This window comes from Molothrus ater, chromosome 4, assembly GCF_012460135.2.
Source record: "Molothrus ater isolate BHLD 08-10-18 breed brown headed cowbird chromosome 4, BPBGC_Mater_1.1, whole genome shotgun sequence".
NCBI classification, from domain to species: Eukaryota; Metazoa; Chordata; class Aves; order Passeriformes; family Icteridae; genus Molothrus; species Molothrus ater.
The window spans coordinates 25250586-25276939 of NC_050481.2; the positions used below are offsets into that span (position 1 = coordinate 25250586).

At 41.4% G+C, this 26354-nt stretch overlaps 1 protein-coding gene across 1 annotated transcript in view; it reads left to right on the forward strand.

Moving 5' to 3' along the window:
- Positions 1 to 25700, forward strand: part of ELOVL6 (ELOVL fatty acid elongase 6) — a 79280-nt gene extending 53580 nt beyond the window's left edge. Inside the window, exons 3-4 of the mRNA XM_036382110.2 lie at positions 17384 to 17535; positions 19438 to 25700. Coding sequence (XP_036238003.1) covers positions 17384 to 17535; positions 19438 to 19862 — 577 coding nt within the window. The 3' untranslated portion in view covers positions 19863 to 25700. The remainder of the gene's footprint in view (positions 1 to 17383; positions 17536 to 19437) is intronic.
- The last annotated feature ends 654 nt before the right edge of the window (positions 25701 to 26354 follow it).

Here is a 26354-nt window from a genome sequence, read left to right on the forward strand (position 1 = left end):
CCAAGGAAACCATTACTGTTTCACCTACACAATTAAAGGGACAGTCAGTCCTGTATTTTTGAATATTTCTTGGGGGCAAAACACATCAAACCTGAATTGCCAGTTTTTATTTGTGACACTTTGAAGGTAAAGTCGGGGCCATCCATTGAATGTTTTACTTGGAGTCTATCAAAGCTGAGGCCAGGACTCACAGAAGGATACAAGTCATTAATTCATGTTTTCATTATATCTCAGATGGATTTTTGTAATTCCTTTTATAGGCCACAGAGCCTGTGTATGGGTAGCTTTTCTTTCAAGGAGCTTAAACGTGTTTGATCACCTCATTTTCACAGAGGACAGCAGCATGGCACCATTTTCCTATGCATCCTTAAGGGGCTGACAACAGAAGTTTCAGGGTCAAGGCTCTAACTAATAATAGTAAAAGGTTGTCTTCCCTAGGGAGTGCTGTCACATCAATGCAGGAGGCAAGGAAGCTAAAGCATCTAACGTGATGCAATCATTTGTAGGCAGAGGCTAAGCTTGACTTTGGCTGGTGGGTGCAGTGAAAGGAAGAATATCTCTTCATCTAGCCAAGCCACACCACTATAATGCTCTTATCATCTCCTGAGATCACTTAGATTCTAATCCAAACCCAGCTGTGCATTGTAACTGTGGTGGAAATGCGTAGATGTCAGTACAGGGTTTCTAAATGCCTTTCTCCCACTTTCTCTAAGCAGTAGAAATAGTATCAAATGTAGCTAAAAGGTTGCTTCCTGCTTGCCACAGAGGTAACCAGAGCCTCAAAAGCAAAGTAATTCCCACAACAACTGGTGTTATAATTGAAAGACAAACCCCAAAAGACACACTAAAGGAAGGTGACTCGCTTTGCCTTTACAGAACTGGTGTTGACTGCTTTCCTACTGAAAGCACAGCAGCACGTGTAAAGGGGTTTGCAGCCACAGAGGGCTCCTGACAAGGGAATCCGAGACATGCCTTTATGTGAAGAGCTCAATTCTGAGCTGAATTAAACAGAAAACACAAAACATATCTTTAAAGAAAAGATTTCAGTTGCTTGGATTTGTGACTCTGAAATACATTCTAGTTTTCATGTGTGTAAGTAGGAAAATCAATTAAAGATGATTGAGATTTATGTCCCATTGTAAGAACTGCTGTTCACAGATACTTGCTGTGGAGATTTAAACACAACTTAATTTCATATGTTGCTGAGCAACCCATCAAAATCTTAAAATTCTCTGAAATTCTATAAGGTCCTGACAGTACATTCAAAGAGAAAATTAATTACTGAAAAAGGAAAAGAGGAATGTTTGCCAAATAACGTTGAAAATTAATAAGCACATTTAGGGTGAATTAATAATCTTCTCACTTATAAATTTAAAAGGAAGTTAACTCAAAGTGAAACATTCCCTATATTTGTAAAGCATTTGTTATGCATATTCTCAGGACATTTCTCAGAACCCAAATCAGTAAAAGGCTTAATATACACCAACTTAACAATTTATTTCTATAGAACCATGTTCATCTTTACATACTTACCTGATTTTCTTGCATGACAGATAAAGACATCTTTTTAATTACCATTTTGGAGATGAAGTTGAATGTTGGGTGAACAGTATAAATTCAGAATGATTGGAGAGAAGACAAAATTCCATTGGATAAGATTTAACAGTTTAAGAATAAAAGGTTTTTTTTCCATAAGTTATTGTAATTCCAGTAGGAAAATAGGAACAGCATTGTGTAGAGTGAATTCATACAGTGCAAGACAACTGCTAGCTGGCATTAAAAAGAACTTTGTAGAGGTGATAAAAATATACAGACTAAGAAAAATAAACTGTCACAAAACAAAGAACTGTCAAGAAGATATATCTCCAATATCTACCTTATTTATTCTAACTAACCTTATTCCCAGGTTTGTAACTGATGCCATGTGGCAAAATACTGAGCCCATCTTCTAAAATCTCACCCCTTTGTTCACTCTGCTGTTACTCTTGTGGACTCCTGTGTCCATCAAAGTAATTTTGAATGTAAGCTGATTTTACTGTTTTTACCTACTCAGGCCTAATTAAAAGTAAACCAAGTAACTGTGAGACCTGGCTGATTCTACTTTACAGGAGATATGGAAGGGGCTGTCTAAAAATTATTATGAAAAGTCCCTTCTCAGTGCTAAGCTGGGCCTCCTTTCTTTAAGAACTTTTCTTTTTCTCTGACTTAGCTTGCTTGCCTTTATTGCTGGAAAATGAACATCTTAGCAAAGTGAATTCAGTACATCATTTGAAAAACTGTTGTGCTCATTTTGCCCCTGTTCCTTCCCCTCTCTCATAATCAATGAGTGTGTTGACACTCAGTGTATCACCTTGAATTTCTTGTGAGTTCATCCTATCCCAGCCCACAGGAGCCCTCCCAGGTCACCCACCACCTAGCATGAATAATACCCAAAGCAAAGCTCCTGAGAGTGAAACTTTGCCTCTCAATTTTATACAGGGATCAGACTGAAGTGCACATTTGAAGAATAAAGATCATCTGTCTGGTAGCTTAAGTAGGGAACTGTACTAGAGTGAAAGTATATAATTAATTTAAAAGGAATCAATCAAATCCATCAGTCAAATTCTCTGCCTGTGTGGCAGCACTTCTGCATTTTACTCAGCCTCAACACTTGGTTCATGAGCATGGTGAAAGGGCCTCCCCCATGCAGAAATCCCTGGGGAACTGTATCTCCATGTGTTTCCTTCTGAGTAAGTCTCTGACAGCTTGTGCTTGTTGGAGGCAGTGGGAATACAGCGCTGAGAGGTGTTAACTTGCATGACCTATCAAATCCAGCGCTTCCTCTGCAGCCAGGCTGCCAATAAACCCTGCCAGAGCCAGCAGGGCTCGCACGCAGGGCTGGGCTGCGCACGGGCATCGGCCCGCGATTTAGCAGAGTCACAGTTTTGTCACAAGTTCAGCTTCTTCCAAACAAATATGTCTCCTTGTGCCTGTACCATTCAGCATCCTCCCCCCAGGTTGTTGAATTTAAAAGAAAAATAAATTATTTGCCAACTGTAGGCAAATCCCTGAGATGTGAACTTCTTTAGGTGCTTGCAGGAGCATCACCCCACTGAGGACAGAATGAAAAAGAAGATCAGTGGCTCCAGGCCAGCAATTGGTATTAAATTATGGATCTGAGCAGCTCATTACAATTGTATTATAACTTCTAGCTTCTTTAAGCCTCCTTTATTCTGTCAAATGCTAGTGTTTCCCTGTAACTTAGATTTTTCTTACTTTGTTATCTACCAGTTTTACAGCTTTACTGATAGCTGGCTTCATTGGTTGGCTAGATTCTTTGCTAAATCTTTTACTTTATTACTGTTTGGCTTTATTTGCATAGGATAATTTCAAACTCCTGAATACATAAATTTCAGTGCTATACATGACAGTTCCTCTGCCAACTTGATACTTTTGATCCTGTAAGTATCTTTAATTTATCCTGCAGAACTAGATAATGCCACTTTTTTGGATTATCATTTAAATCACTGCAATTCTGTACTTACTCTAAGATTGCCTTGAGATGATGTTGGATGCTGAGAATAATTTTCAGTAACAACACAGGAACAAGTGCAAATGCCCCTGATGCATTCATTAAGGACTGCTTAAGAGGCACACTGTGCTTATGAATCCTCATGGGCTACTTTAGAAATCCTCAGATGGACTCCTTAATTCCTATGAGATTTTGCACCAAACACGAGGCTTAAGTAGAAAATTGATTTTTTTTTTCCTTTCTAGTAATTGAGCCACAGTCCAAACTTGTTGAAATAAATATCCAAGAACTAGGAAATACTTTTTGGAAGAAAAATATCACACTGATTATGCAGCCTTCACAGGGTGCCAGAGAATTTTAGCTACAGCAAAGTCCACTTATTATTTACTGATGGTATTGCTCAAGAAGTAACAACTTTCATCAGGAAATACTGTTCCTGCAAGTTCCCACCCTCCATGTGCTAGGTCACCAGGAAGCAATGTCAGGGAGCAGCACACTGAATGGGGTAAAACCAGGTGATAGGTAATTACTATTGATTAGCTTATAACTATTTGGAAATCAGAGGAGATGCAAGGATGCATGGTTAGAGCTGGAAAATTATTTTTCATTCTCTGTAAGAAAAGAGTTATGTGATTTGTGGCAGTGTGTGGGTACAAGAGTGTCCCTCTGGTGTTCCCCAGGCGATGATTGTGTGCAGCTGCCCTTCAGCCTGACCACTGCTCCCTGCTTATCTCTGCCAAAACCCAGCTGGCCTTGCACAGCTGCTGAGTGCTCTGGGTAGGGCTCTCCATGCTAGAATAACTCTCTTCACTTTTGCCAGTGATCTTCCCCTCTGTTGCACAGACTACTGGTAGGGATCTACACCCCAGCTTTTTTTTTTTCAGCTGTGCTTTTTAGGCAGTGCAAGTTCTTCCACCAGCTCACAAAGCTTCACTTATTGATTTTTTGGTTTTGTGCTCTGCTCTTGGGATTGCCTGAATATAGCTATTCCAAATCATAAGGAAGGCATATCTGGAGAATCAAACTACATTTATTCAGGCTCCATGAGGAGAGACTGGAAGGTACCTGTGGTAGATTGATTTTTATCCACACATACAAATAAGCCTTACAAATAGTAGTTGCAGCAATTGGCAGATTTGTTGAGTTTGCCACTTTAGCAGGGGAGAGTCAGATGGATTTTCCTCTGCTGTTAATGTATTTAAAATCTCCAGATGACAGTGTCCATTGATCGGGAGCCCTGCAGAGATGTCACTGCTTGGTATGCTTAATGAGGTCCCTGAGGAAGGAAAGAAATAAGTTAGGTCTGGCTTTCCTTCCAGTTTTGTCAATAAAAAGGACAAAGAAATGGTTTGGGGAGCCAGGTGAGTTGTGACTAAGAAATCTGCCTACAAGAGGGAAGAGCTGAAGGGAGTGGCCCCATACTGAGGAATTTATTGCAAGAAGAAAAAAAAAGCTGATGCGGGATGCACAGCATCTGCCCTCACTTGGAAACCACAGAGCGAGCCATCACTTTGATAGACCTCATTACCTTCCCCAAAATTTATCACATGGGATCCTAACACCACCCAGGCGTGCATGCATATGCTTATGGGTCTGTATAGCTGTACACATGATATATTATTTCTTGGAGCCCTGTAAAATATTTGCACAATTTCTAAATCAGTCTGAGCTGGCCTGACTTCAGATTTTGGTCCCACCCGAAAACTCAATTGATTTGCATTGCAAAGCTTTCTAGACATGCATCTGGATCACTACAGTAGACAGGTCTGAAAAGCAAGGCTTGTGTGCTTGGTTCAGTGGTAGGGGTCTTTTTTAGAAATGGAAGGGAAATTCTCTCAAATTTGCTTTAGATTTTGATAGGACTGAGCCCAAACCTCAAAGTATGTGTGAGTTTATGCAACAAGAAATTTTCTGCCAAGAAGACTGATGATAACTGCAAAGATCAGCACAAGTTGTGCTCACACACATGGTTCTGAAAGCCAGAGAACCTCATTATAAAACACTTCCAGTGCTGCTAACCAGCAGGTTTTAGGATAAGAAAGCACCATTCTGTAAAAAAGTTAATCGTCATCTTCCCCTATTCCTACCTTTTTTTTTTTTTTAACTACTGTGGCTTGGACTTCGCCCTAAATGAGTCTCCTTCACCCTACAAGTCTGATAAAGGAGGACTGTGTGGGTGAACTGCAAGATTGACTTGTTCTCCTTCCCAGTTAGGAAATGGTCAGGGGGAGAGGCTGAGGAGCAACTGGGCAGCAGAACATCAGAAGGAAGGTTTCACTGTTGAAGCTTGTTAAGTTCTTGGTGTTTTCATGCCTTTTCATTTGTGTATGTTTTGGAGGGACCCATTTCTGTTATTCAGAGCAGTGGATTATAGAGATAAGAGTCTGTAATAAACATAATGGTACCTAATACAGCAATGGTACAGTTCCTGCTGTGCTCTCAACTGTAGCCTGTATATTTCTGAGCTTCCGAGTCACTCCTGGATTTTCTGTCACCTTGTAAAGGAGCATATTTAAAACAAGATCCAGCAGAGATTCCAACCACTGTCTTGAGTTCCTTTTTAGTGACTTCCTAGAGCAGAGAGCTGCTCAGAGCACAGCACATTTTGAACTCTCTAGTGCCAAGGCTGGCTGGAAAAGCTCCTACCTTTCCCAGTCTTTGTTTTCCCCACAATGAATGAGAGCAATGAAATCATGTCATTAAGACCTGGAGGAGAGACTGTTTTAGCTGCATCATTCACCAGTCCAGGTACATGGCATGGCCCTGGAGCCAGCAAGAGCAGCACAGCGGGGTGGGCAGCAAGGCACTGCAGGCAGCACCTGCTTGTGGGCTGGGTGGAGGGGCTGGAGAGCTGCAGCAGGAGAGGGCTGGAGCTCACTGTGGGGTACATGGATACAGGAGCTTAGAGCAGAGAGCAGCCACAGAGAGTGCCCATTGCTAGTAATCACATTCACCTCCCCAAGGAAAGCCAACATTTTCTAATAGTGCGTTCCCTCTCCACTCTCAGCTGGAGAGGTAAAATTGCAAGTGGGAACAAAGGCATTAGTCATTGCAAGCTCTCAGGCAGTTTAGGAAGTTAAAGACATTTTCTAGTTGGAAACATTTGTGAAAATAGTGCTCTTAATTATAATGATTTAGTCATTTTATAGATACCTTGTAGCCTTTGAGACACACGGGATGAAGAGGATGGGTACTGTCTTCTTTTTAAAGAATGAGATTAACATAAGTGCTGTTAAATGACTGTTACGTTAATTTTTGGAGAAGTGCTTTTAAAGGTGTTCAGTCACAAAAGTGTATCTTGGAACCAGGGTGCTTATTCCATTATTTTTTCTTTTTCCTGCCTGTTGTAAGAGAATAAATTATAGTCACAAATTATTTTATATATAGGCTAGGCCTTGGAGGACACAGGCATGAGGGAGTTGTTCCTGTGCTTTTAATTATCTGCTGCAACTGAATTGTAGTAACTGAGCACATGGTTGTCTAAACACAGTTAATAAGGTGTTGTCTACACACAGTTAACGAGGGGTAAAATATGGTGGCAAAAACTTCAACTTCCTTCTTTGTTTTGACAGTTTTACACTAAAATTGCTAGATATAGAATGAGCATGTAAATAGCACCATAGTTCATCAGCACCAGAGAAAACTTGGTAACATTTTTTCACATCCGTGCCCAAAATTACTTTTCTTAAAGGAAAGTGTGAGAAAATTATAGCCAGTGTGATTTTTTTTTCCCAGTGAAATGCAAACAATGTAGAGCAGAAGGGAGTTCAGCTTAGGTGCTCTGTAATGTTACAATGTTCCTAAATCCGAGACATACAAAAAGAAGCAGTCCTCTGAAAGACTGAGATTGAAATAATCAGATTTTTTCATTTTACAGTGAAAGGGTTCTGGTTTTGTCCATAGTTGACTCAATGGTTGTGTCTTCAAGCATTTCCTTCATAGATGTGGCTGGATAGAAGCCTTTTAGAAATGGATTTTCCACATACTCCATTGCTGATGAATAGGATTAAAACTCCATTTTTGTAGTTTTATCAATTGAAGGCATAAGTAAAGGAGAACAGGAGTTTTTAAGAATATTGGCATTGAATTTTCCACTTCACTTGTGTATCTGCTCATGTCACAAGCAGTTAAACACCCCATCATGGATTCTGATCCATACCTGATTTTATTCTGGAGCTGACTGGTGCAAAACAATGACAGTAGTTAAAACAGCTGCAAAACTTCCATAAGGGAGAAAATCCAAGTATTTTCTGCTACAGTTAAGGTCAGTTGCTGCAGTCTGGTCCTGTGCAAACTCAGGAGGTGTGACAGTGGGGAAGAGGTAGAAGCGCAGAAGCTCTTGAAACTCATTTCGTAGGTTCACATACTCTGTCACTTCTGTCCAGCTGTGTCAGGCCAAATCTACCCTGGTGTTTGCCTAACGTCCTTTCTAAGGGAAAACAGAGGGAAGGTAAGGGTCTGACTGCCTCTGTGGAAGGCACATCTGGTGTTCAGGCTAGGTCAGAATGTTTTCAGCTGTTGGGTGTTTCTAGGACAGCACAGCTTTGTAAACTTGCACTGTGTGTCTCTGCACAGCACTCTGTATTTTTAGATCTTGAAAGTGTGCTGCCAAAATATCAAATGTACAAGCAATGAAGTGTTGTTAAGAGGTGTGCTAATAGCTTTTATGTCTATAAACTGTTTATCTTGAAAGGTATAGGTGTACCTTGAGTAATTAACATGAAGGACTCTGGACTTGAAGGTTTAGAGAGCAACTTCAAAAAGTTAAAAGAAAATCTGTAGTAGGTCAAAGGACTCTGAAGAAAATTCCTCCTAGTGGAGTGTGTTTACTGTTATTTCAGCTATACTGTTTTCAGTGATACAGAGTGAGGTCAGACCTCTTTCTCCTTACATCAAACAGACCTCATGGGTAGGGCAATGAACCACAGCTCACAGATTCACAGAATAACCTGAGCTGGGAGAAATCCACAAGGATCATCAAGTCTAACTCTTAAATAAATGGCCCATACAGGGATTCAATCCACAGCCTTGGACTCATGAAGTTGCACATCATTTCTTGTCCCAACTCAGATACAGATTTTTGACAAGACAAGTAAAATTCAGTTTGCCTCACCTCTCTTTGAAATGGGTTTTATGCTTAACTACCTTACAAGGCTATCACATAAGTAAAGTCCATAAAGTTCTGTGAGGAATTCCTACACAAAATGTTAAAGGCCTTGGAGATGTCAACACAGACAGAAGTCTGAAGGAAGTTACCTGAGTAGACCCCAGCTCATGAACAGCTTTGTACCTAGCAGTTCTTCACGCAGGACTGTCTGACCTAAAGCAGTTGCTGGCCTGAATATTATTTAGGTTGGTAACTCTGGGACAGCCCAGGCTGGAGGTGGTAGGTCTTGGCTGTTGGAAAGCAGAGAAGACCAAGATTTTGGAATGGCAGAGAAAGGTGGAGAGAATTGAGATGCTCTTTTCATCTGAAGTGGATTCAGTAAGGAGGCAGAGCCTTCTGGGGAGGTATCGGATCAGTTCTAGGAGGTAAAACAGAGAAGTGCTTTACAAATGTCTTAGAACAGTCTTTCTGCAGGATCAGGTCTCCCTCTTCATCACTAACCTTGGCATTGCTTGAAAGCCCTTTGGAAATCTTGAAAGATGATGAAACAACAACCTAATTGCATTAATTTTGTTTGCCATTTCTTACAAAATAACAGTTGGGCTGAGTTCAGCAGCTGTGATTTGAAGAAGTGTCTTTCCAGGATTTCTACATAACTCACTGTTAAGAAGTGCTATCTTTTAAATGTTTATAAAACACCTCAAAAATATTACATTTAGAGTTAAGAGTGACCAAATTCATACTCAGTACCATTCTTTTCAGACTTTTTTGTGAGTACTATATTGCTGTGTATCCTTCACGGACCAAGAGACTGATTAATTTTGTTTGGAAAGTTAAACACTCTCCCACAAACCTAGCAAAATATTTTTAATAACTAGGCACACACTTACAAAGCTGGTTCTTCTAGTCAATTATTAATACAAATTAATATTTTGTATAGACTGCCCTTGTGTCACATTGACCTTTTAGGATGTTGGGTGCCAGATCATTTTCTAGGCTGTTTTTTGTGATTTTCGAGGACTCATTATTTTGCAGTGACTTAACAACAGATCTCATTAACTCTGTGAAATCAAAATAAGAGCCATTAATGCCACGTAGGTCACTACATGGAACAACAGTCAAATGATAGCTTTCAGTCATTGGTCACATTTAATTTGTGCTTAATGATCGGCTTTTCACCATACAGTACAAATATCATGATTTTGCAATCAAAGGTAAGTCTAAAGAAACCATGTAATTTCTACACCAGTTTAAATACAGGAAGATCCAGGACTTACAGCAGTTCATGAAATTTATGTGACCTAAATTTTATTGAATATTATCAAGACAAACTACGACAGGAGTCACATCTGAGACCACGTTTAGGTGGTCTGACAACCTTTTCGTGACACTATATATTAAGATTTTTGTGGGCATAATTGAATCATTCTCTCTTTTAGAAGATTTGTTCCATAAATTTTTTGTTCCAAGATATTTTCCTCTCTGGAAAACCCAATTTTTTTTATTTTTTTTTTAGTACTGCACCGTCACATATTGCACATTGTCCAGTGAAGTCCGTGCTGCTCCTCCCTTCCCCCTGCAGAGCTGGCCAGATGTGGCCAAATATGTCCATCAGTGGAAAAAAGTCATAACAAGACATAAGAGGTGATTCATTAAAAAAAAAAAAGTGGAGGAACACCTACAATGAAATCTAACCAATCCACAAACACCCAAGAGCAGCTTGGATATCAGAAATCAGATCAAAACAATTGCAAATTCTCATGGGTTGTGTTGCCCCTTTGCCATGTTCCTGCACACGTCAATCCCCCAGAAAGTGGGGCTCACAGAACCCACATTCTCTCAGTGATACCTGTAAACATGTGCCCATGGACACACCAAAAGTTTAAGGAAACTTAATTAGCCAGGAAACATACTTCTCACTTGTCCTTTGCTTCAGTACACTGGAAGGTTGGTGTGTGACCATCCCTTATCAGTGGAGGAAGGAATGCTGTCTCTGTCAGAAAGACTCTTAAGGAGGCTACTCTTGTGGTCTTAATTCATTTCCCAGCCTTGAAACAGGCTGGCACATCTGCCCACAAAAGTTTTTGGAACAATAATCTTTGAATAAGCGCCCAGGCACCAGTAAAAGTCAGTAGGGTGTTGGTCCATAAGTCTGGTCAGCTCAAACCAGACTGTAGTGTATCCTTTCCTCATTTGTCATTACCCAGATAAATGCTTTAACCTGGACATTCCCTTTTGGTATTGCTCAACTTTAAAAAGAAGCTAGTCGCTCTATAGCCACATCCTGGGAGAACTGAAAAAAATGCAGTTCCTTATTTTTTTTTTTTTGCAGATGATGAGGACAGACTCCCATAAGCATTCTGATTTAACGGCTAAAATTCTAAAATTTCATTTGACTGCCTTCTCTTTTTGCCATTAAGATTAGCAGTTTCACAGAGTACTCTGCTCCTAGGGGACCTGAAACTACCACAAAATATAAAGACAGATTTTAGATTAGGAGCAGGCCAATGGTTCATTAAATCTTCCATCTTTCCCACTGGGCTGATAGTATAATCACCACAGCAATAGCAATACAGCAAGCACACTGTGATCTGACTACCCCACCTGTCTACACAGGTAATAGTTTAGGTTTATCTTTCTACAGTACAGCTGTAAATATATATTTAGTATGTGGTTGCCATACAAATGCATATTCCCAGAACTCAGAATTCACAATGTGGTCGCCGTACAAATGCACATTCCCAGAATTGCCCTGTTTGCTAGGTAGGAACTGTCATCTCCTTCCCCCCTGAAATAGGCCATTTCCCAACACTGGTCTGCCAACTTTATCTCCAGTCACTTAGGAAAAAATAATACAAAACTTGAGAAAAACCCTTTTCTCTGCTGTTTGGCAAGTGCCCCCTTCAATGCCAGCATCCTCTGGAGGTGCCCCAGTGTCTATTGAGTCAGCCAAAACTACTGGTATTTCTCACATGGCCAAAGCAGGGTCTTATAGAAATCTTATAGGACCAATAGAAATCTCCTACAAAATTTAATTTTCAGCAACAAAATCTGTCAGTTTCTTAAGAAGTCTGTCACCTAGCCCTGTCTGCTGTGTTATTTTTGTGGCGCACATCTTTGATGGGCTGGTACTGTGAGATTGCAGAATAAGTGAGTGATTGGAAAGAAGCTCACCCTTACCAGGCAGAGAAGAAAAACTATAAGTACTTCCAGAGAACTGCAAAACAAACCTACCACTCATGTTGAAAATGCAAACTTGTTTTTAGAAATGAGTTAAAAGCACAGCAAGGGAACGACTGAATGACATGAGGTGTTCTTTGACATGGAGATGCACCCACCTTGGTACATGGTGCTTGGTAATACCAGGAGTTCCTGAGTTTCTTTACTCTCTTGACTACTGTCCTGTTGGGGACTTCAGCAGTGTTTTATGAAGCTGCATTTCTTTTCAGAGAGTTGTTTCTGATATGTGCTTCCTCCCTGCATTTTCCCAGCATTGGTTCATAGTTTGTGTTTGTTCTGTTGCTTGGCTAAGCACAGAAGGACTCTGCTGCCCCTTTGTACAGATACTGCTGCCTCCAGGTGTGCTCTCAGGACTGTCTTGCTGCTTGGAACTGACAGACTGAGGGGTCACTGTACTTCCCACACTCCTGTGCTGAAGCAGTGCAACTCCTTCCTCTTTCCTGAGGACTGTGGGATTTAAATCAGAAGGGCACAGAAAGGCCATTTTATTATGTTATAACTCTTCAGCAGCAGAAGGAAAGCTTGGAATGACTGCCAAGGTACTGCTGCTGACCAGAACAGGAAGGTGAACATGGTTTGATTTTTCATGGAGGAAGATGTAGGAAGCTCCACATTCTTCACCTGCTGCCCTTTAGACATTTCAGAGTGCTGCCTCTGTAAATATTTCACATGCTAAAATAAAAAAAAAAAAAAGGAAAAAGAGTCAACAAACAACTAAAGAACCTGCTTCCCTGCTTTTCTTGCTGTTATGGTACAAGCAGGCTGCAGTCAGTGTGGTCATCTCAGCTGCTTTCCCAGGACGCTGTCTGCTTGATGTGGCTTCCACAAAGGAGGACATTGTGCTTTTTGCCATAGCCTTGCACTTCCAGGGCACAGACTTACCTGCCAGAACTCCTGTAAGTCACCATGACAGCAGGTGGGGGCAGAATTAATATTTTTTCTCTTTTCCAGCTGGGCCTAAGGCTGGGAGCTGGAGCTGGACCTGTGGGAGCTGGCTGGGTCACTGCTGGACTAGCCCAGCACACCCACAGCACACTGTAGTCCAGCACCTCAGAGACTGGTTGAACCAGCTGGGCACTGCATATACACTTTGCATGGTTTGTTTGGTTAAGTTTTTTTAAAGTCAGAGCAGAGACTTTCCACTCTGTGATTATCCTTTAGGACATGTTGCTATACTTCGTGCTGCGCTTCTAAATTTGTTCTTATTTGCAAGTCACATTCCCTGCTCAGTTCCGCAGTGTTGATCCTAGAGTGGAGTGTCCAGAAGTGTCAGGAGCCAAGTGCAGGGATGTGTCTCCATAGAAAGCAGCCCTAGCAAAAATGTGCAGTGACATCCACTGTGAGGAGGAGCTGAGCCTGCTGCAGTGCCATCTGGGGCTGGACTGAAGGCTTGAGGTACCTGCTACTCACGTGGGCTTTTGACAAAAACACACTTCACTCCCTACTGGCAGGTAGCATGGAGACAGCAGAAAGTAGCAATAGTCTTCATACAATAACACCTGCATTGTCTACCCACCTCTCCAGCCAGCTCTCCAGCCCTTCTTAATTCTGCACATAACCCATACATGGGATGTGTTTTGAGGTCCTCTGAGTACTGGATTTCTGTGGCCAGGTTTTGGTATCAGGAGGACCATTCCTCATCTCTCTCCTCCCCTCGCCACTGGGGAAGAAGAGGTAGAGAATTCAGGAGTAAAGCTAAACCCAGGAAGAAGAGAAGATGGGGGGTGTTTTTAAGATTTAGCTTTTATTTCTCATTTTGATTGGTGATAAAGGAATTTCCCCAAGTTGACTCTGTTTTGCCCTTGATGATAACTGGTAAATGATCTCTTTTTGCCTTTATCCCAGCTCAGGAACCTTTTGATATATTTTCTCTCCCCTGTCCAGTTGTGGAGGAGATTGATAGAGCAGCTTTAGTGGGCATCTGGCATGCAGCCAGGGTCAGTGTTTTGAGACAGTGAAATATTTGTTTGTATTTTACTCATGGATATATTTTGATAATACTATGGAGACTAAAATATCAATTGGGCATTTTTTAACTTACCAGAGAAGTCACTGCCTGAAGGGAGGAGAATGTAGGGCACTCTGAGCCTGAGTAGATAAGAAAGCTGCATTAGATGATGCAGTTTCTGATCAGTCTCTCTAGTTGTAATTGTACAGACTGTAATTGTACAGTAATTCACTGCTACCTTATTTTGAAAATCCCTGCAGATGATTCCTACCAGACAGACTGCTTTGGTAAGCAGTTCATTTCAATACCTCACAAAAGCTACAGCAGAGAGCAGGGCAAGGACAGGATGAAGCAGAAGTGATTTACTGAGTAAGCAATGTCATCACTCTGCTGCACATCATGTCTTTGCAAGATACAAATTTGTTGGTTGATTTTACCTTACAGAACAAACAAGATTAAGTGGCAGAGGCACAGAAAGCAGGCTTATTTCTCTGGCTCCAAGACACATTTGCAGGCATGCATTAGATCTTTTTCAGTCTGGAGTGGCAGATACTTGTTGGCAAGGCAGTGTTTTGGCATGCAGCACTTCTCAAAAGCTTCTACCTGCTCATAGTGTCTATTTAGGTAATCGAATCAGTTACTTGGAGTTTGCTATCCTTCCTTTGCATCAAGCCTTCCTTGGTGAATTATGTGAAAATGTAACTTGGTTTCTATTGAGAAAAAAAATACAGATTAGTTTGACTCACACTATGTAGACCTGTAATTGGGGTCACTTCTAGAGTCATGGAACTAAAGGATGCCACCATCCCGAGGAATTGTAGAAAAGTGTGTGAGTGAGTGAGTGAGTGAGTGAGTGAGTGAGTGAGTGAGTGAGCGTGTGTGTGTGTTCCAAGGAGAGCTCTGCAGTAGCTGCTAAATGGAAAGAAAGGCAGAATTACATCAATATAATCTCAAAGACAGCAAAGGGACACTGTAATGCCCCCCAGGCAGAGACTCTCTGTCTCTGTTAGCACTCTGAGTTAGATCCCTGGGTGTCCATACCAAATCACAGTTAGATCATTGTTTGCCTGCTGCTCCAACAAGTGTTCTTCTCATTTGCATTTGTGTTCATGGCACAGAATTTTCTTTAGTAGCAAACAATTTTTTAGAAAAGCAATACAGCTTCTTTATAGAGAAAGACATATTGCTTGCAGCTATTTGATTTCATTATTTAAAATTTCCTTTTCTCCCCCCATTTTAATGTCAGCACTGAGATACTTGCTAATGGGAGAAACCAGTGTATCATTAGGTATTCTGCCTGATCTTCCTCCACCCAGTTTTGCAACCACCCAAAACAAAGGAGCAGGCAGCAGCATGCCCTGGCTAGCCTGAGGAGTTCACTGCCTCAGGAAGTGATCAGATCACATCTCTATCAGGATCTCTGGTCTTCTTCTGGGAATGAGAGATGCAGTTCCTGAGAAGAAAAAAAAAAAAAAAAAGGGCAAGCTTTAAACACCAAAGAGAAGACTTTGGTGTTTAAAGACAGAATGAGTTGCACCTCATTTCAAAACTCCTCCTGCAGGTTTTGGCACTCTGCTGAGTTTAAATAACCAATGTCTGAAAGACGTGAGAAAAGTGTGCTGAGAGAACATTTCTGGGTGGAAACCACCCTATATGGAGAGAGGATGCACTGTGAGCTGTGTGGATGCTCAGAGCTCTGCACTGTCTCCTCTGCATGCAGGGGTGGGTGAACATGGGAGACTGCAGTGGCTCTCTTGCCTAAGCCTGGGAATGTGTGCATTGCTTTGGGCAATGCTAATGGGAAACCCAGACTCAGCTAAACTTCTTCAGCACACCTGGAAGCCACAGCAGGGTGGTTTTTTACTTGCACATAGCACAAGAGGACTCATCTGGCAGCAGACCCAATGAGCAAATACCACTGTGCAAATAGCAGATAATAATAGTAGCTTTGTAAGAGCTCACAGTCGTCTGAATTTCCTGATGGTGCAGTGAAACCTCAGGCATCAGAAGGTAATGGTGCAGGAGCCAGGATGCAGCATACCTCTGTGGGTATGACCTGGCTGTAGAGCCCCATCTGTGATGCCACTGACAGCCCAAAGAGCAGCAGGCACTGTGGCACTTCACTGGGCTGCAGGTTCCATGCAGTGGACAGGGGAGAGCAAGCTGCATTGTTCCTTAGCAGCAGGCAGATTTTACTGGGTGTAGCAATGCTGCAGATTTGGAAATTGAATACTCAGTGCATATTATATGTAAGTTAGGTAGCAGTTTTAATGTGCAGTAGGCTTGCTAGAACCATCTAGTCTGACCAAGAAGCATAAAAACTGCCATCAAACTCAGCTTTTGAGGCTGCCTGATGATTGTAAAACAGCAGCTTTTTACAGAATACTGACTTCACAAGAAAAGGGCAAGTAACAGAGAACCTGCAACTTCAGAAGAACAGTTCTTTCTTTCACACACTTTGCATAAATGGTAGCTTGCATTACCCACATGTATTTATACACCAGTTTTAGGTGGCTTGTTTTGCCTGCTGCCATTTAATGACAGTGAGGCAGAGTGGGAACCAGGTTAGGGCAAGGTCACAAAGAAGTTAGAGGGGAAATAAGATGGAGCTGGGTAGAGGGATGAGGATGTATGATGTAGGCATAAAGAAAGATATACTCAACCCCTAGACAGATTGTATCTGTCTTTGCTCTATTTCTTTTTGAAAGCTACTCCCTTCACCCAGTATTCATCACAACTTATGTGGGGCCTCCAAGCTACAGTAGTAGACAATGGGTAGGCATGTTCTTGCCATAAAACAATAGGCAAATCTCCTTCTGCAGAGCTCCTTGCTCGTGAGACAGAAGCCTTTGTTCCTGATATGAGCTGGATGTCAACCTATCCCCTCTGTAATTGCAGTAATTAATACTGTTACAAATCTGTTGAAGTTTCCCATTTACAGAACACTGTTATCTTGCATCTCACTTTGATGAGGTGAAGGTGCATCTGCTGTTTACAGCTTGATTTAACTACCTGTTTCCTCTGTTAGCAATGACCTGTTCAGGGATGAAGTCAAGCATGTGCACCAAAACGGTGGCTCTGACTGAGATTCCTCATCAAAATCTATGTGCTTAGGTATGGCTCCTGTGGATGTAACAAATACAGGGAGAGATGAGAGGAAACTCTGAGGAAACCAGAAGAGTGAATTGGTCCTGATTATATTGCTAATACAACATTTTATCAACCCATTTCTTGTATTTTCCCAACCATCAGTATCAAAACTCTACATGTTGATTTGAGCTGAAATAGAATGTTTTCCTGCTCCTGAAAGCTGAAGGATCATTCCTGTGGTAATGAAATAAAAAACACTGATGTTAGCATTCCAGACTTGCACCAGGAGATGTGGCTGCAGTCCAGTTTACAGGTTTGAGTTCAGAGTAACTTCCTAGAAGCCAGCAGAGCTTCTTCAACTTTCAAGCTGTCTCAAACTTATTATTTCAGCACAGTTATGGTCTTTTCCTCATAATGGTTTGAAGTGATGGCATATAGATTTCAAATGTCCACTGACCTTTCCTAATTTTCTCTTTTTGTTTTAAAGTATATTCGGTGCTGTTCGAACTGGTGCTTACATGCTGTACATTTTGATGACCAAAGGCCTGAAACAGTCAGTGTGTGACCAGAGTTTTTACATTGGACCTGTCAGCAAATTCTGGGCATATGCATTCGTGCTAAGCAAAGCACCCGAACTAGGTGAGTACTCTCTCTCTTTCTCTCATATGCATTTGTGTATTTTGAGGGAAGAAATGTCCATGCAGACAGCACAAGAAGAGTCTCATCACTGTCAAAATCCCATTTAAGTCTCAGAAAAACTGAGTAAGCATAACCGAGCTCAAACTACATGTTTTAGCCCAGGAATAAACTGCAGTGATTATACACAGCAGTGTAGTCAAGAAGTAAAAGCAATCTGGTCCATACCTTTTCCTGAGCTACTTGCAGGCAAATAGGAGTAGCATAATTGGCAGTAACACCCTGTGGCTACACAAGTGGAGGGTGGGCTAGAGCAGCTGTGTCAGCAAGAAGCTTTGAGTCAGGCTCTGCCTCCATTCTGCAGCTTTCATTCCTTAATACACACCTAGGGGTACAATTATGAGCAGTAAGGTGCTTCCTCCCTAGACTATGAAAGCTGTAGCTGCCTGCTTCCTCCAAGTAGAAACCAATTTCCCATAATATCCCTAGCTTTTCTAGTCTTGAGTTTTGTAAACTTATATCTCTCCAGCAGTTTCTTGACAAGGGTACTTACGATATCCATGTGAAAGCCGTCTTGAAAGTCAGGCTCCATGTGTTCTCATCCATGGCTTATTAGTGTAAGAAAGGATTGTTTAATGGAAAGGAGCAGCCCTCCAGCTTTCATTTCAGAGGATGTCCTTATTAAACCCCAAAGGACTGCAGCTCTCACTGTGTTCAGGTGTACAGCAAAAATGAGACCTTACCTTTCAGCAGGTAATTTAATTCAGCAAATTGGGGGACAGCAATTCATCAGCATTAAAACTAGAATGAGACAGACACCAGTTGCCTTGCTGTGTCAGGATCCCTGGGTTTCCTGCTGCTTAAATTGCTGCAAACCCACAGAAATTTAGTTGTTAAAAATGGGGAACATCAGCTAGAACTGCACAGCAACAATAAATTGAACATATGATTACTTATTAAAATATGAGTCAACATCATGCAGTTAATGAAGCGAACAGCAGTGTTACGGTTTATTGCAGACCTTGTGAAGACAGTGCAATTTTGCTTCCATCCATTACTAATATTCAGGACTTAGATTTTCTGGGATACTTACACACCAAACTAAGTCCCCAGGTTCAAATCTCAGGGATCCTTTTGGAAACACTGTGTGTATAACAGTGGAAAACAAGTAGCATACATATATATCCATAAATCTAATTGAGATGCTCATTGCAATATGAGAAGCAGACGGAAGAAAAAAAGCAAGAAAGATGAATAGTACTAACTTGTCTACAATAGTAAGATTGATTTGCAGAAAAAGAATGTTTCAACCCAAATTTCCTCTTGGAGGCATCTCTTTCAGTATGGTAAGTTGCATATGCAACAGCTTTTTTCTGTACTATTTCAAAAGGCTCTAGTGATTTTAACTAGGTTCAGTTTGCACTTAGACATTTGAGCCAGAGAACACTGTGCTGCTTCCTCTAGGTTTTCTGCTCTCTGTCAAGCTGCATTTCTCTTCCAGTCACAGTATATAATGGGCAGTCTCACAGTAAGAGTCGCTACACCTACATCCACCTACCTCACCCCAGACTTTTGTGGAAAATGTTTGCAGCAAAAGGCTACCAAGTACGCATACGGAGTTTTCAGATGGGGTTATCCATACAGGAAAATGTCAATGCATTGGTTTGCTAAAGATTGCATAGGGATTAGGAGCCAAACTGGCTCTCAGACAGGCTCTCAGATCTAGAGCTGAGGTGGATTTCATGCTCTAAAGTAGTGTACACTCCAGCAGCAGCAAAGGCAAGAGAAGGCAAGAGAGCACTGCATTAATTACATTAATTATGGAATTGTTTGATATGTTTTTCATTTCCTTCCTTTTTTTTTTTTTTTTTTTGTGTGTGTGTGTGTGTTTTGTTTTCATTACAGGTGATACAATATTCATTATTCTTAGGAAGCAGAAGCTCATCTTCTTACACTGGTACCATCACATTACAGTGTTACTTTACTCTTGGTACTCCTACAAGGACATGGTGGCTGGCGGGGGCTGGTTCATGACCATGAACTACGGAGTGCACGCCGTCATGTACTCCTACTATGCCTTGCGGGCCGCCGGCTTCAGGGTCTCGCGCAAGTTCGCCATGTTCATCACCCTGTCGCAGATCACTCAGATGCTGATCGGTTGCGTGATCAATTACCTGGTCTTCTCCTGGATGCAGCACGGCCAGTGCCATTCCCACGTGCAGAACATCATCTGGTCCTCTCTCATGTACCTCAGCTACTTTGTGCTCTTCTGCCATTTTTTCTTTGAGGCCTATATCGGCAAAACCAGAAAAGAAAGGAAGGTTGACTAGAGGTAGAAACGAGAAGCCATAGCTCAGGGTCATCAAGAAAAACAAAATTATAAGAAAAAAAAAGGCACAAGGAAACACATATATGTATGGTGCAGCTAAAACTTGGCAGCTTAGGGAAAGTTAGCTTGGTTTAACCCAGTAAGTTTATGATCCTATCATGGTGAGGACTCACTGAATTCTACTCTATCTCAAAGGACTGCTGATGAAAGACAACTTCCTTCTTGTACCTCTCTGCTCTAGAAAAGAAGGAGAAAAGAAGAGAAAATTCAAGAAAAAAAAATACAAAAAGAAAGAAGAAAAGAGAAATGGAATAATGTTAAGGGGGGAGAAAAAAGTACATTAAATAAGCAGTGTGTTTCCCCAAGGTGGAGGAGAGACTTCTATTTAAAAAAAGAAAAAAGGTTTCTAAATCCTTTCTAATAATTTCTCTGCATTAAACAAAACAAAAAAAAAAAAAGCAGAGGTGACAAAAAAATCTGTCTATAATAACAAGATTGCAGAATTAAAATTTTCTCCATAGAAGGTTAATACCTTCAGCCAAAATGAAGCCCAAAAAGATGTTTCCTGCATGGAAACTGGCTGAACTCCACACTGTGGTTATGTATGGAAAAGAGAAGAGATTGATTTCTCTGCTATGTACTCTGCCAGGAGAGCAGATCTGGGATACAGAGTGACCTCCCTCAGAAGGTGGAAAGGAGCAGTATTTTTACAAGAGTTTAATGTGAAAAGATGCACTGTTGCAATACATATCTCAGAGAGTGCATTTCCAAGTGCATTTTTCAGTTAAAGGCAAGGAATTTCTGCAGCAGGATAAGTCATAGAGGGTTAAATCAATCAATATTTGCTAAATTACCAGGGGCTAATAGCGGAGGGATGTTCAGAAAGGAGAGGGAGACAACTGCCCTCACAAGATTTTTAGGAATTATCCATTGCTCTTAATTTAGCCCGCAGCAACACCGAATTAAACGGGGGAAATCGGGAGAAATCGCAGTTAGCGAGAAGAGAGTGATTTATCTGCCCACTGGTTTCAGAACAGAGCCCTGTGGTACAATCTGGATTCTGTGTTTTTGCAGACACAAGGATGCCTGCCTGAGTCGGGAGAGGTGGCAGGACTGTGCGACATTGGGTATCACTGTGCTTCTGCATCTGCCTCCTGGGCGGTGCAAAGATGTTCAAAGTGCCCTCCTCTGGTCATGTGGAGATACTACTACAAAACATACCTGGAACAGGTTTTTCTTGAGATTTGTGTAGGAAAAAAATTAGTCTAAATGAAGTAATTTTGCTGCAACAGCTTGACTCTAAAGTCCAGAGAGAGTAATCTTTCATTAAATAAATATATCTCTGCAGAATCTGTACTGTAACATCAGACTGACCGCTTAAGAAGACACTCTTTCTTCTCTGAAGTCAGCTACAGATGTAAACAGAAATGTATTTCACTCTGAACCTTAGAGAGTTAGTTGAGAACAGCCATATTCTTTCAAAGACAAGTAGATTGCATTATCTGTGATATTCCAGTCCTTACAAAGCCAAATAAAATGTGTAAAAGTTCCTAGTATTTCAAAGACGCAAGTATGTAAACTTGATGTTAAATGTGTTAATGTAGTATTCTAAATTGTAACAGCTAGGTAGTTTAACTAAACAATTAGAAGAACTAGATCAACAAAATAGGGACTGCTGTTCTGCATAGAATATACACACACCTATAACTACACCCATATACACATTCTGTGAATTGTCAACAACAAAAAACAGCCCAGTGGCAGAGAATCACATTTCCTGGCTAATGCAAAAGATTGTCATTATCTTTCTTGCTTTAATTTGAGATTGTACAGTACAAAGGGGTTTCTTTAATTATGATTTTAGCTTTAATTGTGCTGTCATTCATGAAACAGAGCTGCTTTAGTATCCTGTTAAGAGATGACAAGGGCTTTCGGTGTCTCATTATATACAAAAGAAAAACAAATAAAGTTACATTCCATATTATGTGAATGGTCTTACAAATCAAAGGCCTTTTCAGGCTCAAATCGTAATTATAACAAGCAGAAAATGAGTTTACATTTGTGTTATTTAAGTTATTGATGTGCTGACATTATTTTATGGTACAAACCATCGCAAAATGTGATATGCAGTAATGAAGCTATGATACTCATTAATAGGACTACTGTATACGTGGAAATATTAGACAAAACCAATTAAATGTGTAAAGCATTTTGTTATACAGCTTGGGAGTAGATAATTATAACGCTGAATAAGCCTTTTTCCTCATGTTTAATTTTGCCCTGGCTAAAAAGCAGGTTAAGAAGATCAGTAAAGAGTGGAAAAGGCAAAATAAAAGTTAACTGCAATTAGCTGATGAAGTGTTAGTAGGAGCCCACTATTGTGCCATTTAGAGCCTCAGTCCCATGTGTCTTAAGTCTCTCAGACAGAGCAAGAGGGGCTGGAAATGGTCCAGTGTCTGGAGCTGAAGCTGTAGCAGACCTCTTGGACTCTATGAAGTCAGTGGAGGCTTTGCTGTGCTTTGAACAGAGCCAGTGTGCCTGACTGCCTTTATCTGAGCAGAGGGGAAGGAGCCCTGCATATCTCCTGTGAATTTGAGGCTTTTGGCTCATGACTCAAAACCTTTATTGATGGCAAGTGACATCACAGCATGGCAAGAACTTGCTGCCCAACTTTAACACAGGCATGAAACAGGGTGGGTTGCAAACAACAATCAACCCTCTTTCATACTCTGTTTTCCTTAATTGCATAGGATTAAACCCCCATATTTCTAGGTCCTGGATGGCAATGCTGGCAATGCCAACACTGATTTCAGCAGAGCAAGAAATTCACCTGCTCTTTCCCCATCTCCCAAAGCCCTCATGGGTACCTCTGCACCGTTCCCATGCCCAGTGCCCTCCCAGACAAGGCTGGCTGTGGGGGAGGCAGCTTCCCTGCTGCAGCTTCCCTGCTGCAGCTTCCCTGCTGCCTGGGAAGCAGCTCCAGTGCAGTCACCAGCCCGAGTGACCTCCTCAGCAGGCAGTGCAGATGCACCCCTGGTGTGCAGGAGAAGCTGAGCACCAAATGCAGGGGGCATACTGGCAGGTGACTGGGCTGCAGACAAGCACACTTGTAGGGGTGTGGCAGCAGGATCAGACATGTGTAAGGTACAGTGACAAATTAGGGAGCATTTGTTGTCACACTGGGAGCTGGCTGTGACACTGCCATTTGCTTCAGGAAATTAGAACATCGCACACACATTTACACAGGTCCTATGGCCCTGCTGTACCAGTGGGCTTTTCCTCTGAGGTTTTCCACTGGAGCCAAATGGCCTAACTGGCATTAAAGAATTTGACAAAAATATAAAATAGAGCTGACTCTGTTTTTCTTACTTTTCTTCCCCTGAAACATATTTAGACATCACGTTTGATCCACTTGCAAATTCTTAAACACTGAGCTTGTCATGTAATGACACCTCACCAGTACTCCTGCTGTTCCAATCTTTGAGCCACAAGATACAAACAGCTAATTGGGTCCTACTTATTTCCCCTGGCTTGAGTCTTGGCGTCATATTTTCAGATTTTTCTGTCTAGTACCAGAACTCTTTGTTCCCTAATTATTTTAAAGAAATCTGTAATTCTATTGTGTTCACACATGCCATGGGGAACTCAAACTTTATATAAATTTACCGAGGATTATAGGACCTGTGACAAGCGTGAGACATGCTAGAAATGCTGTTATGGGATCCACTGTTAAAAGTCAGGAAAGTTCCACTGTTGATGAGGTCACTCTACCAGCGTTAAAGTCTGTGTTTTATGTTTTGATGCAATAATCCAATGTACTGAAATAAAACCAGAAAGGTCAGTATGGATTTATGCTTAGGCAGCTGCCAGCAGAATTTGGCTCTTCCTTAAAACTACTTCTGTGTAGTGAACACCTTAAGGAAAATATTTTAAACTAGTTAGTGAAAGAACAAAAACTTGGATAATTCTGCAGCCTCCTTGAACTGTGCCTGTGATGAGAAGGAAACCCCTGGTTCTTACAGACCTTCTGTAACTCAGTCACAGATGATTTATGTCTGGGCTCACCGATAACACCCAACTAGGAGCAGCTGGCTCCAAAAGAGACCTCTCACCAGCACCTCACAGTAAAATGATTCGGGTTTTTTGCAAGATAAGGGCCAAAGTGTACAAAAAGGAATCACTCAAAAGAGTCAGGCAAGGTAGCAGGAATGGAATATTGCGCGCAAGTTGCAGGAGAGACACAGAGGGAGATCTATTCCATATCCCAGGACAAAATATTTCCAGGGTGAACACTCACTCCTTTCCAAGATGAGGAAAGGCAATGTGGAAGGAGGGTGGGCTGCACAGTGCCAGGTGCTCAGGATGGGGTGGCTGGTGGAATAAATCTTCCATGTAGGGGTCCCTCCTGCAGAAGTTAATTAGGCAGTTGCTCCCTGAATGCGAAGGTGGGTCTGTGGATTTGTTTGGAGGAACATCCATGGTTTGATAAGTTGTTCAAGTCCTGGGTGTACTTTATTTTTTTCATCTGAAAGTAAAAACTTGGGACATTTTAGTTGAAAATAATCATACCTTAGGGTACAGGCAACATTCAGGTGGTTTCAGGCAACAAAGAGCATAAGAAACCAATTCTTGTGACCGTGAAACAGCAGCCTTTGTAAGCAGTGCCAGATGCAATGCAGTGGTGCAATGCAGTGCAATGCAATGCTGTAATATCTCTAGGAGTCGTAGCCTATCGTAACCTACTTCAGGACCAGAAGCAGAAGTACAGCCTCTTTGTATAGAAACCATAAACACAGACATAGAGTAATGAAGATTACTTTGATCAAGGAAGACATCAAAACCAATTTCAGACCATACTGCATAAGTTCAAGACTTGTTCCAATGCCTGCTTAAAGTGAGATTGTTGGTGAGATGTCCAATGACTTCGGGTAGCTTTGCTTCAGCCCACTGAGCCCAGTTGCAGAGGGTGATGTAAGACCTAAATTCCCTTTTTGCTTAGTGGTGACATGAACCATCTAGGGCATTACTCAGCTCTGACGTGGGTCTTCAGTCATATTTTCCAGGCCAGCATCAATGAGCCCTCTGCAAGGGAAGATTTGTAACTCAGAATTGTTGGTGGGTTTCCACTGTTTTATTTCAATACATTTTCCATTCCATTTATTTTATTAAAAGCAAGATAAAGGACAAGTCCCTGATCCTGCTATCATGAACGCTCCCTTGCAGCCGGTGCACCATACACAGGCTTTTGCTTACAGGGGTAAAGGCAGGATCAGGGTCTTGTTACTGACTTAATTTCTAGCAGAGCAAACACCACAGGGTAGGATTTGATTTCTTAAATTGAATCAACTGTACCAACAGAAATAAGATTGGATCTGCACATTAACTTGACAGCTAAGGGTAACCAGGGCCCTCCCCAGGACATCATAATGTAAAATGCTGCATGAAGAGGGGTTAGAGTGTATTTCCCAATGGGTATAAAATAGTACTTCCCTGAAACAGTGACCTTCCTGAGAAATCTCCCTTCTGTCCAGTCCTGGACAGCTTCAAACAGGCCTGTCTGCTGAAAAAATGCAGCTCTGATTGACTTATCTGCTTTCTCAAAAGGGCCACTACATGCTTTAGGCTTTTTGGAGCCTTAAAGCTCAAGCTAGATTTATATTCAGAAAAAGAAAAACAACCTTAATATGTGTACAATAACTAGAAGAGAATAGTATGATAAATATCTTTATTTTACCATTTTCAAATGGCTATTTCATTACATAAAAGGAAGTTTTTATTTTTATTTTTTGGGGGTATATTGATATTCCAAATAAATTTTAACTTTTGGTTCAAAATAAAATCTGTCTCTGTGTCTTATTAATCTGTAACATCCATTTTTTTCCTTTTTCAAGTCCATCTATTGAAAAAGAGAAGTCATTCTCCAGATATGAAACTACAGCATGACTACTGTGTCACTTCCCAGCAGATCCCTACCAAGTTCAAATTTTTGTGCACCACACAGAAGCATCACTTGTTTTTTTTTTCTTTTTGTGTGCATCACATCTGTGTGATGAGAGTGCATATCATACAGGTGTTTAAATGTCCTGACTGTACACACCTACATTTTGGAAATCCTAATCTTTGCATCTGTGGTAAGAAACAGAATCCCTGTCCACCATGGTAACATCTGTGCAGGGAGACCATGAGAGCAGAGCAGCACATGCCAGTGAGCCCTGCCAGCACTGTGCTGTTGTACCCATGGCACTGACTGCTCTGCAGCCTCTCTCACCAGCCATTCTCTGGACAATCCTGTGTCTGTTGTTCCCTGAACATCCCAGTTACCCATCCCTGCCAGCAGCATGGCTTGTGCAGACAGGCACCCCTGCTGAGTGATGGACACAGCCAGCCCTGCTCTGCACAGCAAGAGCAGTTCATGGTTGGTTTTGCTCCTGCTCTTTTGGAGTTAAGCTAAAGCAGGCTGGAAAGGAAAAGCTTTGTTGTTCTATATACACAA